This window comes from Leguminivora glycinivorella, chromosome 13, assembly GCF_023078275.1.
Source record: "Leguminivora glycinivorella isolate SPB_JAAS2020 chromosome 13, LegGlyc_1.1, whole genome shotgun sequence".
Classification (NCBI taxonomy): Eukaryota; Metazoa; Arthropoda; class Insecta; order Lepidoptera; family Tortricidae; genus Leguminivora; species Leguminivora glycinivorella.
Genome location: NC_062983.1, coordinates 9294552 through 9314264, shown reverse-complemented (window position 1 = coordinate 9314264; position 19713 = coordinate 9294552). Strand labels below are relative to the sequence as shown.

General features: G+C 38.5%; 1 protein-coding gene across 1 annotated transcript in view; it reads left to right on the top strand.

The window, feature by feature from the left end:
• The window catches only part of LOC125232825 (hypoxia-inducible factor 1-alpha-like), a 135753-nt gene that overhangs the window by 100632 nt on the left and 15408 nt on the right, over positions 1 to 19713 (top strand). The window contains 5 exon segments of the mRNA XM_048138616.1: positions 12603 to 12811; positions 12916 to 13130; positions 13209 to 13482; positions 13485 to 13523; positions 13604 to 13761. Coding sequence (XP_047994573.1) covers positions 12603 to 12811; positions 12916 to 13130; positions 13209 to 13482; positions 13485 to 13523; positions 13604 to 13761 — 895 coding nt within the window.

Sequence of the window (19713 nt, the reverse complement as noted above, 5' to 3'; positions counted from 1 at the left end):
GTTTGGTGTAACATAGGCAAGCGCTGTTTTCGTCATCGGACTTGTTTTGATGAGTACTTGAGTGAGCAGTAACCAGGGTAGAGCTGATGCTGAACCCTGGCTATTCCTAGGGGAACTCGGGTTTCGTGCAACATAGGCAAACGCTGTTTTCGTCATCGGATTTGTCTTGATGAGTACTTGAGTCAGCAGTAACCAAGGTAGAGCTGATGCTGAACCCTGGCTATTCCTAGGGGAACTCGGGTTTCGTGCAACATAGGTAAACGCTGTTTTTGTCAGCGGACTTGTCTTGATGAGTACTGGTAAAGCTGATATTGAACTCTGGCTGTACCTAGGGGAACTTAGGTTTGGTGCAACATAGACAAACCCGGTTTCCGTTATAGGCCCTGCCTTTATGAGGACTTGGGTGTGCAGTACCCAAGCCAGTGCTGTAGCTGAGACCTGGTGGTACCGGTGCAATATAAATAAACGCTGTTTTCTGTTCATAGTATGTTTCGTGTGAAATATCTTAGACTCGTCTTTATGACTGGTACTTGGTTGAGTTGAGTAGTACCATAGAATCTGTCAAACTATTTCTGTTGATTGTTGTGAATTCTATGAAGATCGTTTGAAACAGAAATACTTTTCTGGTGGCAATCAAGCATACAGCCCGTCTGATAGTAAATAGTTACCGCAGTCTATGGACGCTTGGAACTCCAGTATTCTCTTTATTCCCTGTGTTACTATTAGTGAAATCGATTGTACTTAATTTTGATATTCAAATGGATATACATACGTATTTTTTTAGACATAAATAAAGTGTTTTATGTATGGCAAATTAATAAATTTGTTCTAACTACTTGATGTTAATATTCACTTCTGGTAGGATTTTTGTTCAGTTAATATTATGTTTTATGCCTAACTTGACATTGCATGAAATATTTCTATATTATAATGCACCGAAACCAGAGTTGCCCTAGATACCGCCAGGGCTCAGCTACAACGCTGTCTTGGCTATTGCGCACCCAAGTCCTCGTCAAGACAAGTCCGATGACGCAAACAGAGTTTGCCTATGTTACACCAAACCCGAGTTCCCCTAGGTACAGCCAGGTTTCAGCATCAGCTCTATCTCGGGTACAGCTCACCCAAATACTCATTAAGACAAGTCCAATGACGAAAACAGCGTTTGCCTGTGTTACACTAAACCCGAGTTCCCCTAGGTGCAAACAGAGTTCAGCATCAGCTACACTTCGGGTACTGCTCACTCAAGTACTCATCAAGACAAGTCCGATGACGAAAACAGCGTTTGCCTGTGTTACACTAAACCCGAGTTCCCCTAGGTGCAGCCAGGGTTCAGCATCAGCTGGACTTTGGGTATTGCTCACTTGAGTAGTCATCAAGACAAGTCCGATGATGAAAACAGCGTTTGCTTGTGTTACACTAAACCTGATTTCCCCTAGGTGCAGCCAGGGTTCAGCATCAACTGGACTTCGGGTACTGCTCACTCGAGTACTCATCAAGACAAGTCCGATGACGAAAACAGCGTTTGCCTGCGTTACACTAAACCCGAGTTCCCATAGGTGCAGCCAGGGTTCAGCATCAGCTGGACTTTGGGTACTGCTCACTCGAGTACTCATCAAGACAAGTCCGATGACGAAAACAGCGTTTACCTGTGTTACACTAAACCCGAGTTCCCCTAGATGCAGCCAGGGTTCAACATCAGCTGGACTTCGGGTACTGCTCACTCGAGTACTCATCAAGACAAGTCCGATGACGAAAACAGCGTTTGCCTGTGTTTCACTAAACCCGAGTTCCCCTAGGTGCAGCCAAGGTTCAGCATCAGCTGGACTTCGGGTACTGCTCACTCGAGTACTCATCAAGACAAGTCCGATGACGAAAACAGCGTTTGCCTGTGTTACACTAAACCCGAGTTCCCCTAGGTGCAGCCAGGGTTCAGCATCAGCTGGACTTCGGGTACTGCTCACTCGAGTACTCATCAAGACAAGTCCGATGTCGAAACCAGCGTTTGCCTGTGTTACACTAAACCCGAGTTCCCCTAGGTACAGCCAGGGTTCAGCATCAGCTGGACTTCGGGTAATGCTCACTCGAGTACTCATCAAGACAAGTCCGATGACGAAATCAGCGTTTGCCTGTATTACACTAAACCCGAGTTCCCCTAGGTGCAGCCAGGGTTCCGCATCAGCTAGACATCGGGTACTCATCAAGACAAGTCCGATAAAAAAAACCGGCCAAGAGCGTGTCGGGCCACGCTCAGTGTAGGGTTCCGAAGTTTTCCATATGTTTCTCAAAAACTACTGAACCTATCAAGTTCAAAACAATTTTCCTAGAAAGCCTTTACAAAGTTCTACTTTTGTGATTTTTTTCATATTTTTTAAACTTGTGGTTCAAAAGTTAGAGGGGGGGGGCGCACTTTTTTTTCCTTTAGGAGCGATTATTTCCGAAAATATTAATATTATCAAAAAGCAATCTTAGTAAACCCTTTATTCATTCTTAAATACCTATCCAACAATATATCACACGTTGGGGTTGGAATGAAAAATATTATCAGCCCCCACTTTACATGTACAGGGGGGGGTACCCAAATTTTTTTTTCCATTTTTTATTTTTGCACTCTGTTGGCGTGATTGATATACAATATCTGGGCGACCGAGCTTCGCTCGGTCCTGTTTCGTATCCTTGACCTGTGTCGCCATCTAGTTGGAAAATAAATAGTACCTACATCGATCAATCGAAAGAACTCTCAGTCTTAAAAACACAACTACTCCACACGAGATGGCGCGCGTTTCGTCACAAAAGCTCAGAGTGTATTTTTCTATTCGTGTTAGCCTTTACCTGTGTCGCCATCTAGTCTTTGAAGTAAATAATACTTACATCGACCGAAAGACTTCTGTCTCAACAGTACAACTACTCCACACGAGATGGCGCGCGAAGAAAAACGCGTGAAAACTCGAAAATTCGCGTTTTCCGGGACCTAAGGATATGTTAGATCGATTTTTCACCCACGAAAACCCCCACATAACAAATTTCAGCGAAATCGTTAGAGCGGTTTCCGAGATCGTCGGTATAAATAAATAAATAGATAAATAAATAAATAAATAAATAAATAAATATACAAGAATTGCTCGTTTAATAGTATAAGATATTAGGACCAAATTTCAGCTTTCTAGTTCTAACGGTTACTGAGATTATCCGCGGACGGACGGACGGACGGACAGACAGACATGGCGAAACTATAATAATACGAGTATCATAACTATAAGTATTTGGTATTGAAAATTGAACCTTATTTTATCTACAGCCGTTTCCATCAAACAGAAACGCGCAAATATCACACACAGTGCCACCGTAGGTAACGATCGTATGTTATTTCGTTCGGAGTAATGTGTGCTTTATGAGCGAGGTACAGGATTTAAACTCGCACGATATGCTATAAGGGAAAGCAAATAAAACCCAGTATAAGGCTTACCCTTATGGCGTTAGGCTGAGCCGATGATAAGGGTTTTGAAAGGGTATTGGGCTATTTTAGGTAAGCGCTTTCGTTAGGGCTTTAAAAGCAAAATGAAAGGGTATCGCGTCAAAAGGGTAGGGTAAGTTAAGCCTAACGAAATACCCATACAAAACCCCGTATAAGGGATAGCGGGCCGGTCCCTGTGTTAAACTATCAACTTGCATAATAAAGGGTACCAGCCCTTTGTGGATGAGCCCTTAGAGTAAAAAAAGCTTGCGATATCGTCGGCAGCTTTACGATATTAGTTTCTGAAGAACAAAATATTGAAAAAGATCAGTTGAATGTTCTAAATGATCTCGTTAAAGTTAGCGATTTATTTAAATTGTATAAGATTACGTCGATTATAAAATTAGGAAGCGTCATCAATGTCTTGACGGATTTCAGAACTGTATGACTAGGGAAATGAAAAAATCGTAATATCTCGCAAAGCTGTGTAAATAACTAAAATATGCGAATTTAAATTTAGACTGTGAACAATTTCATTTTATTTTGTGACCTTCTTCGTTTCTAAGTTTCAGCTTTAAATAGTTTCTGACCGTCTTTTAACGACAGGAGCCACTGAATCAAAGTTAAGAACCAGCCATTATTAAATTCTTGGCACGACTAGCATTTCCACTTGATTTCGCTTCGATTTCCGATCACTACACTAGTATATCTGCTAATACTGCTGTACAATATGGGTTCACCGACGTCTATATCGATTGATACGACGACACCTTTGAGTAGGCAGCCTAGATCAACAATTCAGGCCACGTTTTAAACTGCTAAAATAAATTTCGGGGCTACTTTTATTGATACGGTTTTCGTGACAGCGTTTTAAAGTGCGTTTTTAAAATATATAAGTTGAAATAAGCTGCAGCTTTTCATCGTCAGTTTGGATTTATATCGTCCACAATTCTAGTGGATTTTTCATTTTTTAACGAATCAAGTTCAGTAGTGTACTTAACAATATTTATTGGGGCAAATGTAGTATCCTAATTTTCATTTATAACTTATTTTTGGTCGTTCTCTTTTGAACAAATAAGTAACGGATTCGATTTTCTGAAGTATGTTTGGAAAGTGCTCTCATTGTCCAACTGCCACTGCTGGTACCGGTTTCTCGTTCTTATCTCAAACTGGATAGACGACGATGACAAGTTCGATTTACACTTATGTTACTTCGAATGTACAACTGATATATTTATTTTATGTAACAAATAAATATCCATTTTCAAGTTCACGTTATCCACCACCAGGTTCATTTGGCATAATTTTGTAGACTGAAAAGATTTCAGTCATTTCCCCATCATCTTATTAATTAATAATATAGATTTGATAACTGAGATAGTTTGTCTACTCTTTGAAACAAAAAATCTCTTACATAAAACATATTTTATTTCCTAACTACATCAAATCATGAAACCGACCTTAAGAGCCTGATCTATTGAATATTTTCAATTCGGTTTAAAATAAATAAATAATAATATCCTAAACTCTGTTGACAAGGCATCACATTGTTTCCTTATGCAATGTTGTAGTGTAGTTTGTTTTTTTCCTTGAAGCGATAAAACAAAAATACAGCCACCTAAACGTCTATTGAATTTATGCTGCACTTAAGCAGTTTTTTACACACTTCCTCATAGAGATGACTTGTAAATATTGTCACACTCTGACATCATTCATTACAGCAGCGGTATAGCAATCCCCCGCATGACACCAATGAATACCTGTTGTAAAACGCTCGTGGAGTCACGTAGCCACAATCGTTGAAATTGGGGGTGGGGCTACCGGGTCAACGACCGGGAGCCGTCTGCATCCGGCCATAATAGCATAACCATTTGCAGCGCGAACTGCATCTTGCACCGAGCACGCCAATTATGACTCGTGACTCCGGATTCGACAATAGGAAGAATTGGCATATATTCAATTTGTATTAATAGTCAGTCGGTAAACAACCTCATTTTTGAAAGTTTTGAAATTTTGATTAGGTGTTCTATCTGAATACAGGTGCGTTTGTTGTTTTGTAAAGTTTCGTTCCTTTTAGGGGTTTTCTGTCATGCTAACTTCAAGATTATTTTACAGTTTCATATAATTCATTGCAGGTTAGATATGCGACTATAATATTATCACAAAGTTCGTTTCGATTTATTTTACTTGCTATACTGTTTTTATTTCTATATAAATGTATCCGAGTATTGATACAATTAATCATTACGAGTTACAATTAATCGAAGGCACCTCAAGGATAAATATCAGTTGGATCTGTCTCTTGGAAGGTTTACTTAGGATCCCAATCTGCGAACCTGCTAATATCTCAAAGAACGCCTTTGTATCGAAATGACACTTTTACCCTACTTCACCCGATCCTATTCCCTTGTGGCATTCTTGTATCAAGCGCAATATGTCCCAATAACACGCGAAATAGTAACACTATTAGTAAAGGACTGATTCAATATCGGGCAAGACGTTTCACGCGTCACGTATGCCCGAAACTTAGAAGCAGTTCCGACAATCATACACTCACGTACGCTGACTACGTGTCTGACCAAAAGCTTAGTAATGTTAGGCAATAGTTTTGAAATTCTTACTAGACTATGATTCCCTATAATTACGATACTAGTTGGGAAGGGTCAAAGTAAATCGTGTCCTTTTTTAGGTTTTAAATTATGTTGCTAATGAAATTAAAAATGCCATTAAATGAAACCGTCTTTAAGTTCTATATTATAGCTGGGTTCATAGTTGAATATGCTAAAACCTTATTAACAAATTAGATATCTGCAAGACTTTAGGTCATAGAATTATAAAACACTGCATGTGTCCTAAAATCCGGTGCTAGTTTGTTTATCCTTCCATTTGCCAGACAAGCCATATGTTCGCTAGTTAAAATCTACTGACGCATATAAATCTTTGCGCTGAGACAGAAAATTATGGTAATAGAAACAGGTATGATTCGATTTGTAACATACTCCGTCTATATCTAGCGCGAGGATAACTCCCCACGACCAGTATCCTGGTATCTTTAATTATAGAATTTATAGACGTTACCCGCATAAACTGGTAACTTGACACTTTGATTAGCACATTGTGTCTGATCTTACTTAGTTAAACTTCTCACATGGATATCAATTTACACGTTTCCTTGTTGTTTTGACATCGTGTCATAATTTCATTTTAAATCTAAGATTTTATCATGGTATGTCCGGTATGATTGCAAAATTGTGCAATAGCTCGCGCATGCTCTATCCGGGTCCTACGGACCCCGTGCGGTCCAAATGATTTGGCTCAGTTACTCACTTTCTCATCAAGAGGATAGATCAGTGTATTTTGCGTATTTCAACAATTACCAAGATTATTTATTCAAGGTACTCTGTTACATTATCTAGCGCGATTGTGCCATAATTACTCTTTTCTCTTTTATCTATTACGTTCGTTACTTGATTCTGCAGTGATAATTCCATATATCAGCGATTATCATATACAAATCAAAGTGCTCTATTAACATATGTGTATCACCAAAACTTCGATTATTTCATCATTTCTTATTAATTGGATTTCAATTCCTATTAAAGATCACTCATTTCCTGATACACTTTTGTCGAGTTCATTATAAAATCCAGTCACGTTGGCTGTGGATTGTCTAGCGGTCCATTAGTGAGGGTTTTAGTTACGCGGCTAAATTGTGGAACAACGCGGCTCCATCGAGCGTATCGAGTGTCACCGCTACGGCTACTGACAGCGATAGATTGCTAAACTTGATATTAAAAATGAAAATATAGATTTAGACCTATACCTAGACTTCCAAGTTGTGTCTCAAAGATAATCATAAGATTTTCGAAATAGTTTCAATATACGTACAACAGAAAGTCTTAATGATGTCATGCCTTCTGATTTTATCTTTAATAGTCTTGAAGATACCGAGCTTGCTAGTAAGATAATAATAAAAACTTCTATAAAGCCAATGACGAAAGTAATGTATTACTAACTTAGTCCTGTTCGCACTAGCATATATTTACATAACTCCAATAACACTGAAGAAGTATCGTATCTCAAAGGTATTATAGGTACCTAAGAAATTGTAAAAAGCTTTTATGTCAGTGTGCTGAAAAATGTAAATTTCATAAAGTTTATGAATTTCAAAACCACATTAATGCGCTGAATCTAGCTACTCCAGGCTAATAGATGAGTCTCAGTTACATCTTCAAAAAGAACAAGTAAGGTGTCTAACTTATGCAATATTTTACTCAATTAGAATTTAGAGACGATTTTTTAAATCTAATCTAGTGATCCTGATCTTTATTCTTCGTTTAATTAAATTCGTTACAGTGCTGTATTTCTTTCATCATTAGTGCTTAAATAATCTGAAAGGACCTAATCTTAGTAATTACTGGTTAAACTCTATGTAATCTCGTTTAGAAGGATTATTAGGGCAACGTGCCTATGTAATTATGGCAGCAGAAGGCGCTAATGTATCATTATGGATAATCTTATTACATGAAGCAATACTAATGAGTATTATAGGTATTTGATGAACATTTGGTCCAGACATCTTTACTATCTTTAGTATCTTTACCCTCGGTAGCTTCAACAATTACACCATGTTTAATGCTTATATAAATGCTTTAATAAAAGTAATAAACGAAGTTAAACAATATTTCAAAGTATAAGTGTTAAATAATATTGATTAGATATTTTAGGAATGACATTGATCTTCAACTTATGGTGGATCTATTAATAATTCCCACGATTGATGATGTTTCATTTCATTTTCCTAGCTAGAAAAATTCTACTGCTCATATAATGAATGAAAATAGTTTATTAGTACTCAGATGTTGTTTTTTAACTTTCCCAAAGTTATTTTTGTCTACATTTTAGCGTCTCATTCTTTATTGGATTCGCTAGCCGGAAATTGTTGGCACTTGCCAAATGGGCAGGATTTTTTTTGTTTTGTGAAATGCTCATATGTCTATTTACTTTGTTGATTAAGGCATGGTTATGCTATGAATTATTTACATTCAGTCCTACGCCCTTGAGTCAGTAATTATACGCAAATACGAGTCTTAATAATGGCAATATGTGGTTGTTTACTTCCACTGTTTACTCCGCGAATGATAGATATGGGAGATAGATTACAGAATCACGATACCATTTAGACTAAACTTAGCTGAATACTTGTTCCGTTTCTGAGCTGAGTTCAACGACTCGTCGAGGAGATGCTGTCACTAAAATAACTCCTTTCGTCGCGATCCTTATTTAAATTTAGGTATCCAGTATCCTATATGACAGCTGAAACAATTGCTGGTGTACGGAGTCGGACTAAGAATAACAACAGAGCATTTCCTTATAACAGTTGCTATATATTATCGCTGTCTTTTATATATTACGGAATATTACAACAATTATTATTATAATGCCCCACTTGTACTTTTATTACTAGGTACAGATTAGCTGGGTTTATGTGGTTATATGGTGGTGTTTTAAGAGTTATCTATTAGCAACAAACCTATAATAATAATAATAATAATATTAATTTATTTAGGACCAACTTGGACTTATGACTCAATTAGTAGAACAGATCGTAGTTAAGAGATAGCAGCAAACCCCTAGTGTGAAAATCACTCTACAGCATATGATACCGCTTCCTTCCAACCACGATCACACCACCAGTGCGCGGACCGGTTATCTCTTCGCGTGGCCGTCGAATGAACGGCAGTCTTCGAAATTTATCGCCGGTTAGTAATCGCGACGTAATGATAGTAGGATCACACGAGCGGCCACCACAATGCAGCACGCCAAACATTTGATTATCACCCTTATATCACCGCAATAGGTGCGCGCACCGTGTCAATGGATAACGAACACCGCAAACAAGAGCGGCAGTGCGCCGTCGCCGGCCATTCGCGCCACAGACCTCGCCTCAACCGTACACGTTACTTACCGCCGACTAAACTCTCGCGATCAGCTGTTCCGACACCCAAACACGTGAAAATCACTACTGATAATATTGTTTAACAACAAGTACAGCGTTCCACCACCATGGTAAGCAGTGACAGTGAAGTGGATACAGTGTGTGTTTCGTTTCAAGTGCAGAATAATTGCGACACATAAGGAAGCGTGATTAAAACTAAAACTTGCGAGTTTGTCAACTTAATAAACCGGAGAGATAAGAGTTAATAGATAGTGGTCATTAAAAACACGGATTATGTAACTGTTCAGTGTGTTGTTGCCAATGTTTAAACTGAAATTATGCTTAAACTATTTCATGCGTCACAAATATATCGCGGTTGTCCACTCGTCGCAAAAATTCTCCGTCATTACAACGCGCCGTGCTAGCCCGAGTCAGTGTTAGTTTAAATTTCGATTCAATTATTTTGGACTCCGTCTTTCAGACGTCCAGTGCGTCTTCGGTGCATTTAAGAACATTAGCGTATGCGCTGACGCGTGTTGTTTGCAAGAAGCCGCTAAAATTAGCGCCCCGCGCCCCCCAGCCGGTTACATAACCACACCGCGGCCTTGACTCCCGCGCAACCGGCTCGCTATTGGCAGACTGATGCGCTTCGTTCTATAAATCGTGATCAAACTCATCAATGCCTACAAATCCTCCCATTGATCTCTTTATCAAACCGCAGAACCACTTTCAATTCGTTCCGCTGGAAACTTTTAAGAAGCCTTATCAGGTATCAATCTATTATCGATAGGTTTATTGTTTATACAATGAACTGTTTGTTATTCGATCTCTTTTATAACGAATGTGCATAATTCTAATACCGCAACTGGTGACGTGCGTTTTCAGTTCAGCTGTCTCAAATAATTTTCCTGTTCGGTTTCATTTCAGTCTTTAATGAAATTTATCTTTTATCCATTATTTCATTATTGCAGATTGCGTTATTTTTATCAGGACATTTTATTATCTCGACTTTATCTAATCTGTATAATCGACCTTCAAATACTTTCCAAAATCGCTTTATCATATTAGACAACAGTCTGGGTAGGCTTAGTATGACGAATATCAGTGCCGTCATAAAAGGGATAATTTTACATCCCATGTTATCAAAACTTATTTTATCAATAGTTTTCCACTTAGAACTATTTTTTGCTCGATATGTCTTGATAATGTTCATAAACAAACCAAAAGACTCATTTTACTCATTTTATATACGTAATTATATTTTTTTTTGTAGATTTTTTATTGACATAGTCTAGTATCAGCAATGGTAATTCATCTACATAACTTTCCAGTAATAAAATAAACGGAGCTGTAAAAGTGGTCGCGGTTTCTACGACAATTAAAATAACGTATTTCTATGTTTACGAATCTCGCCAGCTAGTTAAAGTCATCTGATGTCACGTCCTCGTTTTGGCAGATGTACCTATTGTAATTGTTGAATTGTGTTGCCCCTCCGAATTGAACACAACGGATCACGGCCAAGGTCAACAGAACGGCAACCCTAGTACTTACACACCCGTATTTTTGCGCTGACACATTACAACTATTGTATTATATCCCCAGACGTTATTATGCTTACTACCTCTACTTTGTTTAACTCCGCGCCACAGTCTGCGTTCTATTTTTATTATGCATTTCGGGTAGGCTTGTCGGGACGGTTGGATTGGAATTTCTTAAACTGGCAATCGATACGGGCCTACACACGTAACGTTGCGCGCGCATACACTTTCACTACACTCCTGGTGAATGGCCTAAGTGGAGGAGAGAGCCTGCCCGAGGGTGGCTGCTGCAAGGTCATTACCAAGGCCGAACTTACAACCATACCCTCGTCTCTCTCCACCCTGATTCACAGCCATACTGTTATCCTTCTCAAATCTCTCCAAAAGTGCCGCGTAAATGCACTAACCAAAATAAATAAAACACTCCCCCGAATGGGTTTACGTCTAGCCTACGATGAGTCGACGGTTTGGAACGGTATTATGCCATTACAAATTAAGTTGGTTGAGTTTGCGATTCAGCTGATGTAAACATTCGTAATGATTAGATGTTTTTGTTATACTGGAACCGGTTCATATCAGATAATTCATATTGTTTTTCAGTTGTCATTTTAAATGAAGCTCTGTTGTTTTTTGTTAAAAATAGATACTGAAAATTGTATTAGTAGCTTTCCACGGAAGATCACACTGTATCTAAGGTCAATGAAAATAGCTGATCTCGTCAACAACATACAAGTTATCATATTAATGGTCTCGATTATTAACGCTGTGCGTATTACAGATTACAATTTATAGTGCTAGTTCAGTATCTACTGACGCACATATCGAAAGGCCATTCGCGGGTCATCGGCGTTACTGGTCCAAAAGTAATTAATTAATCCTTACTGCAGTATTATCTGTTATCATCACATTATCGAGCTGGTTTCAGCTCAAATTAGCGCCGACTCTCATACTGAGCGCACGCGTCTAAACAATTCTAAAAGTTAAATTGTTTGGAATACTTGAGCAAATTCACGTCTTAATAACTTTAATCTTCGCGAGTTAATAGACTTTTAGAATTCTTTTCGAGTTTATAAATACTGATCTAAATTTATCTAAAATCAAATTTGTATTTTGTAAGTATAACTTGAATTTGGTATATTTTACAAACACGAAAATTAATTAGTTTCTATTGTTTTTGCTTGCTTGAGATACAATCCATGTTTATCGTCTTATATATAGAGCAAACCGTTTATTATAGGTATTCTAATTATCTTCATTATCACCTGCCTCCACTAGTGATGAAGATAACGGTCCTACGGGTAATACTGTTAATATATATAGGTCGCAGCGCATTTTATTGCATATATTAAAGCCAATTGATGACTAATTTAATTGTTGTTATTTCCATATCTAACTTTAACTGTAGACTTATTACTGGTACCTAACTTTTCTGGTTAAGGTACTTGTTAGCTTAGCTCATCTCTCTCGTAGCCTTGGCTATTGTAAAAGTTTCCATGCTATTATAACGCGAAATCATCACTACTTAGTTCCTATTCATAAACATATTCTATTCACACCTCCAAGCCACTGCGACGCGCATATTTTAAATAATCGGTGCTGCACTTGGATAAGAAACCACGTATTTTAGGTAGGATCTGCCTCTAGGGCGGTAATTTGCATTTTGTTTTGTCCACAGCGCTATAGAGTGCAAAGATGAGGTGTTCTCCGCGCACCAACTCCAACATGCGGACTTGAAGCCTGTACCAGTACCGCCTACCGCATTTGAGCCTCCAGCGAACGGAGCCATAGTAGCAGTGGTGCCTGCTACAGAAGAAATCTTTGCACCAAGGGAGAAAGACATGAACAAGGGTTATCTCTCACTGGCACAATCCAAGGGACATACAAGTGAGTTGCTGTTTCTAAAGCTTAAATTTTTTTCTGAATTTCATTAAATACAATTTTTCAAAATGATTTGTTGGTGATTTTTGACCATCTATGTTTATTTTCAGTGCTTAAAGACGAGCCTGATGAGGAGGATCTTACTTATCTGGCGCCCACGGCCGGTGACACTTGCATCCCACTGGAGAACAGTCCGTTTGATATGTTCGATGACTTTATTCTTAGCGACAATTACTGCAGCCTCTTAGGCGATGACCTTGCTAATGGTTCACCTGTGGACTCCTTAACTGCTGATTCTTTATTAATGTCCTCACCTGAACCTCAGGTAATAACATCACTAATATATTTTTCATAATGATTTAAAATTTTCGCGGAATTGTGTCTAATGTTCTATTTATTTCAGGAGAGTGACTCGTCATGTGAACAGTCGTCAATATTGACAGAACTTTCTCTGGATGCTTTAGATAGCGTAAGGTCAGACAACGACATAGACGATGGACACTCACCGTTCATCCCCCTCACCGATGAGTTGCCAGTATTGGAGCCGGCGGTCATGTGGGCCGCGTTCCCAGACAACGTCAGCATGGCTAGACCACAGCCGACTAACACACAGACGCAACAGAGCGCTTCGCCGGCCCCGGCGCTACAGCGCCTCTTAGCCGCGCCACCCACAGGCCCTCCCCACAAGATCTCATTACAAGCATATACTCAGATCAAGGTACTTTACGTCCCAGTTCAATATAAATTTGAAATACATTGACTGAAAGAACGTCTTTTGAATTTATTTTTGTTCCACAGGATTAATACCAAGCAGAAGCGTGTCGTCATGGGAGACTGGCGTCAAACGCGTGTTGAACCAAGATGAGGAGCCACGGGCCAAACGTGCCAAGCGCAGCCCGTCCCCGGCTCTAGAAGTGCGGAGCACGCCGTCCTCGAGCGTCCTCATGAACCTCCTGGTGAGCGGCTGCGATGTGGACGCCGGCTACATCTGCATGGTGCAGTGCCGGCCCCGCCAAAAACTTAAGGCCTGAGGCCCTGCTCCCAAAAATATATAAACTGTGATAATGCGCGTCCAGTGTTCACTCGATAGTTGCCTCCAAACGTTTATACCTGGTCTTTTGTCACGAGACTTATCTGGCCGAATTTTTAAATAACCCGATTAAGTGAAGGTCGCGTGAACTTTCCATATCTAATTATCCGTATGAAGCTGTAAAACGTGCCCCTCGGCCAGATTAAAGTCTGCGATGGCAATTGAGATGTTTTAAGCACCGGGCAAACGGTGAAGTGTACGGCTGGGTAGTGTAGTAATCTTCCACAGACTTGCAATAATGTGCTTTCGCCTGCGGGCGTTAAACAGACTCAGTTTTAGGTGATATGTATATAATGGTGTAAGTTTGAAAGCAATTTCGTTTTAGTCGTTTAGTGCTTAAGTTAACGTGCGCATATCTTGGTGGTTAAGTGATTAACTATTGGTTGGTTCCTAGAGTAGTTGCCGGGGTGACACCCGGCTATCTGCCGCGCACTCAGTCTTATGTTTGTAGTATGAGCCGAGTCAATACTAATTCTAGTTTTACTGTCAGAAGTAACGCTATTTATTTTTTATTGTAAGTTAAACTAAGTTATCGTTACCTTATTGTAGGTATTTTTTTACATCGAGGTATTTCGACCGAGTCGATGCGCAGATTTTCTTCGACTATTTCGTTTCGCGTTTTATTTCTAAAGTCTACTTTAGAATGAGTAGTTTTAGGCAGTTCTGAACACTAGTTGGTTGTATAAAGACTATTTCCACTGCCAAATGATACAAAGTACAATTAAGAACACAGTATAGTTTTCAATATAAGTATGGATTTTTGGTTATATACATATACAAAGGTTACAAAAATAGGATAGATTTTGGACATATAGTATTGTCGAGAATTTGTATTTTAGTTTTTATGGATCTAAAGCATTGTTAGTTGTTTTATATTTCACTACTAGAATATAGGGGGTCGTACATTGGTATTCTATGTGGGGCGATCTGAATGATGCTAGCACATAGCCAGTGCATAGAAAATACTCTAAATGTAGCGCTTCGCATTGTCATTAACTTATCAAATTTTTAAAAGACGTATTTGTGTAGATATAAATAGATCAAATCATCGTTGTTATAAAATAACTATATGGTCTAACTGGACGATGTTCTAGAAGAATAATATATTTTTCTCGATTAATAAAATATTTGCAGAGCAACTGAAAGAATCACCATATATATTTATTGAAAAATAAATCAAGAGTAATACTTGTAAAAGGTGCATGTTGATTTTTATTACCGTTATCCTATCCTGACATTCCTGCCTTCCCACCGTATTGGCTTTTATGGTATTGAAAATATTCACTGAAAAGTAGTTAGTTGTCATAAATAAAAGTTAAACTATAGATTCTTTTTTATAACAAGGGTATCCGTTGGCTCGTTGGGTGGACGACATTTGAAAAACTGCGGGGCATTTCTGGATGAGATTAGCCCAGGACCGGGATGGCGTACACGAAGGGAGGCCTATGCTCAGCAGTGGGCGATTAATGGCTGAAATGATGATGATGATGAATAAAGGTTTATTAACGCTTTTACGATGCTAGTTATTATTTAATGGAAAATACCACAATGTCGTAAGTGTGCTTTTACAAACGTTACATAATTACTAATTACTAGTAAGTAAACATTCACGCGCAACGCAAGTGACAAATGCTTTGAAAACATTGTCATTTTATAATAAACCTCCTGACAGTGTCTTTAATAGGCTAGTTTCCTATACTTAAAATAAAATATTTTATGCAACGCACGAAATAAAACACCACATAATAAGAAGAAAACTATGGACAGTAGTTATGTATAAACATAATTTCTATTTAATAAGTCAAAGAGAAAGATATAAAGTAAATGAATTGACTGTGACGTCACTCCTCAGTATTTCATAGTAATTCCATATTAGCAAATCGTTTTGACAGTTCTTAAAAAGAAACTGATTTGACTAGTAGGACACTAGCCTATTGGTGACTTTATGCACTATCTACAAATTATAAGTTGGAAATTCACAAAGCTACGTTTTTATTATTACTTACATACATATTTTTTAACACAGTCACCGACGCCTTCGAATTATAGCGTGTTAATCTTCGAATAATTACTTATGTAAATCATATTATTATGATTTCTAAGAACATTACTAAGAGCTCTTTATCCTGTAGTTTCTCACGCTATATTCTGTTATCGACAAAGAAATTCATGAAGTAAAATTTCACAATAGACGTTTGCGCGAAACTGTTAAGAGGGCATTCAACGAAAACGTCGTAATAATGTAAAATTGATAGTTTTAGTCGGCAAAATGCTACACTTTCCGTCATCTAAAAGACTTATTAAGTTCAGGATTCGATTAGGACATCTTCTTAACTTACATGTTGTGAGACTGGATTTTTAAAAATTAACTCACTTAATTAATTATGATTTTTTTTCTGGTGCATGTTTAGGAAAACCCGCGAAAAGTGCTGACTTAGTCCGTCTAGTTTGTAAAATTTGGATAGTTTTGAATGCTTCAAGTGGTAAATTTGTATTATGTATATCCTGTACTACAATCTTCTGAGACTACTTCTTTGTTATAAGGCTTTAGAATAGAGTAAATGAGGATATGATGAATCCAATTTGTTTCAGAAATCACCTCAGAATAAGTGTCAATTTCTTCGAAAACTTACGTGTTTTTGAAGTAGTTTTAATATAAAAATAATCTGCAACGCTTACTCAAGCAGATTTTATGCAAAAGTTTTCTATTAATTGCAATTTAATATTTTTGACGATTTTTTAAAAATGCCTCCTTATTACCGGTTACGCGCGCTTGCGATGTCAGTACCGCGGCAGAGCTTGTAGAGGCAGGACGTATGTTAGTCCGCTCCGCACGCGGCTCGATGATCGCGAAGTTATTTTGTCATTGTGTGCGGCACCCGCCGTGTCCAAAACCGCACTTGTGTGCGTGTTTGGCTGTACTGTTGCATGTATACTGCGACCGAAAACTTTGATCCTTGGGTTGACGACTTTGGTAACTAACTAATTAACTTGACTAATATTTTTAGTAAGTATTATTTATTATTGAATATCATTTTAGGTTACTGACTCGTCTCAACAAAATCTTTGACAATAGATGGTACTCAGGATCTGATGATGAAGTCAGATGGTAGTCATGAGTTCTCATCAACCAGGTCTTGAAACCATTTCGTGTTTGGGCTCGTTTGATTCGCCTCAACAAGATCTTTGACAAGAGGTGATGGTACCCAGGATCTGATGATGAAGCCGGAAGGTAGTCATGAGTTCTCATCAACCAGGTCTTGAAACCATTTCGTGTTTGGGCTCGTTTGATTTGCCTCAACAAGATCTTTGACAAGAGGTGATGGTACCCAGGATCTGATGATGAAGCCGGAAGGTAGTCATGAGTTCTCATCAACCAGGTCTTGAAACCATTTCGTGTTTGGGCTCGTTTGGTTCGTCTCAACAAGATCTTTGACAAGAGATGGTACCCAGGATCTGATGATGAAGCTGGAAGGTAGTCAAGATAATTCATCAACCAGGTCTTGAAACCACTCCGTGTTTGGGCTCGTTTGGTTCGTCTCAACAAGATCTTTGACAAGAGATGGTACCCAGGATCTGATGGTGAAGCCGGAAGGTAGTCAAGAGTATTCAACAACCAGGTCTTGAAACTCTTCTGTGTTTGGGCTCGTTTGATTCGTCTCAACAAGATCTTTGACAAGAGATGGTACCCAGGATCTGATGATGAAGCTGGAAGGTAGTCAAGAGTATTCCACGACCAGGTCTTGAAACCACTTCGTGTTTGGGTTCGTTTGATTCGTCTCAACAAGATCTTTGACAAGAGATGGTAATCACTCTTTTATACTCTGGCGCATCCACTGTCTCAGTGTGTCAACAGTCAACTAAAGCAGGTAGGCGTAGCGTAGAGTTGTATTTCCTTACAAAAAACTAATACATAGATGTGGACCTTCCTGTGCTCCATGCAATTAAAACAACATAATATTTAAAAACCGGCCGAGAGCGTGTCGTGGCCTCTCGGCCGGTTTTTAAAGCCGCGTTGGTAAATAGCCACTCGGCTCTTCCGTAGTTTTCCATATTTTTCAAAAACTACAGAACCTATCAAGTTCAAAACAGTTTTCCTAGAAAGTTTATAAAGTTCTACTTTTGTGTTTTTTAAATATATGGTTAAAAAGTTAGAGGGGGGGGGGGGGGGGGGACACACTTTTTTTCCTTTAGGAGCGATTATTCCCGAAAATATTAATATTAACAATTTCAGTAACGATTTCAGTAATTCATTTTTAAATACCTATCCGACAATAAATCATACGTTAGGGTTGAAATGAAAAAAAAATCACTCCCTACTTTACGTGTAGGGGGGGTACCCTAATAAAACATTTTTTCCACTTTTTATTTTTGCACTTTGTCGGCGTGACTGATATACATATTGGTACCAAATTTCAGCTCTCTAGTTCTAACGGTCACTGAGATTATCCGCGGACGGACGGACGGACGGAGGGACAGACAGACAGACATGGCGAAACTATAAGGGTTCCTAGTTGACTTCGAAACCCTAAAAACACATTTTAAATATATAAAAAAAACTACTTAAAATTAAAGAAAACCGATCTTAGTTCCATTATATACAGAGTGGGGCCTGTAACAAAGGCGAAGAATTGAACTGTAGGCTATTCTCCTTATACTGATCAACATTTATTCAGTGACTTTTAAAAATTATGAAGTCTTTAAATTTTTAATTTTTCATACAAAATAAATATTAGCTTCAATGTATTATTGTTGTCATTGACGTTGTCTGTCACACTTTAGACTTAACAGAATTCGCAATACATTACATCTTAGAAAAAAACTTTCAAGGGTGATAAAAATCAAAATACAAGTTATTTTTAAAAGTCGCCGAACAAATGTTGATCAGTATAAGGAGAATAGCCTAGAGTTCAATTCTTCGCCTTTGTTACAGGCCCCACTCTGTATATGTACCTAGAAAACATCATCATCTTCCTTGCGTTATCCCGGCATTTGCCACGGCTCATGGGAGCCTGCGGTCCACTTTGACAACTAATCCCAAGATTTGGCGTAGGCACTAGTTTTTACGAAAGCGACTGTCATCTGACCTTTCAACCCAAAGGGTAAACTAGACCTTATTGGAATAAGTCCGGTTTCCTCACGATGTTTTCCTTCACCGAAAAGAACCTAGAAAACATATCATATACAAAATGAAATAAAACTAAGAAAACGGATTATATTCATTATACGCGATATAATCTGATTCCATAAATTTATTTCATGAGTAACTATCGCGGTGACAGAAAACAATATTATATACACAATTTATTATATTATAAAAGTTTTTTAATTTATTTCTTCCAAGGCTACACACGTTTTAATAAAAAAAACTGTGATAAGTTTAATAATTAAACTAAAAGGTCAAGTATTTCTGCACGAAATCATGTATGCAAATATGTAATATATATGGTGGTGTTTTTACGCAAGTATCAATAATGGTTAGTCCGCAACGCTACTGACGGCGTGGCGGTACCGACCATGAATGTTATCCCTTTCGCTCTAGCCGCACGTAAGGTTGGTTCGAAGAGGATCGCACGCTATGTCTGTACCGCAGGCTACAATCGTTATGCTTCTGGTTATAGTGTGCGTCTGCACACAGGCGCACGCCAACGCCGCCGGCGTCGAAATGCGAGCAAGCAGATTTTTTGAAAGCGCTCTTAAATTATGAATCAGGAAATCACCAAACAACAGGCGTAGGCTTCCAAAGGATCTGTTTTCATGATAGGTACATCCTATTTATAACAATTATGGAAATAAGACACTTATGAAACATTGACGT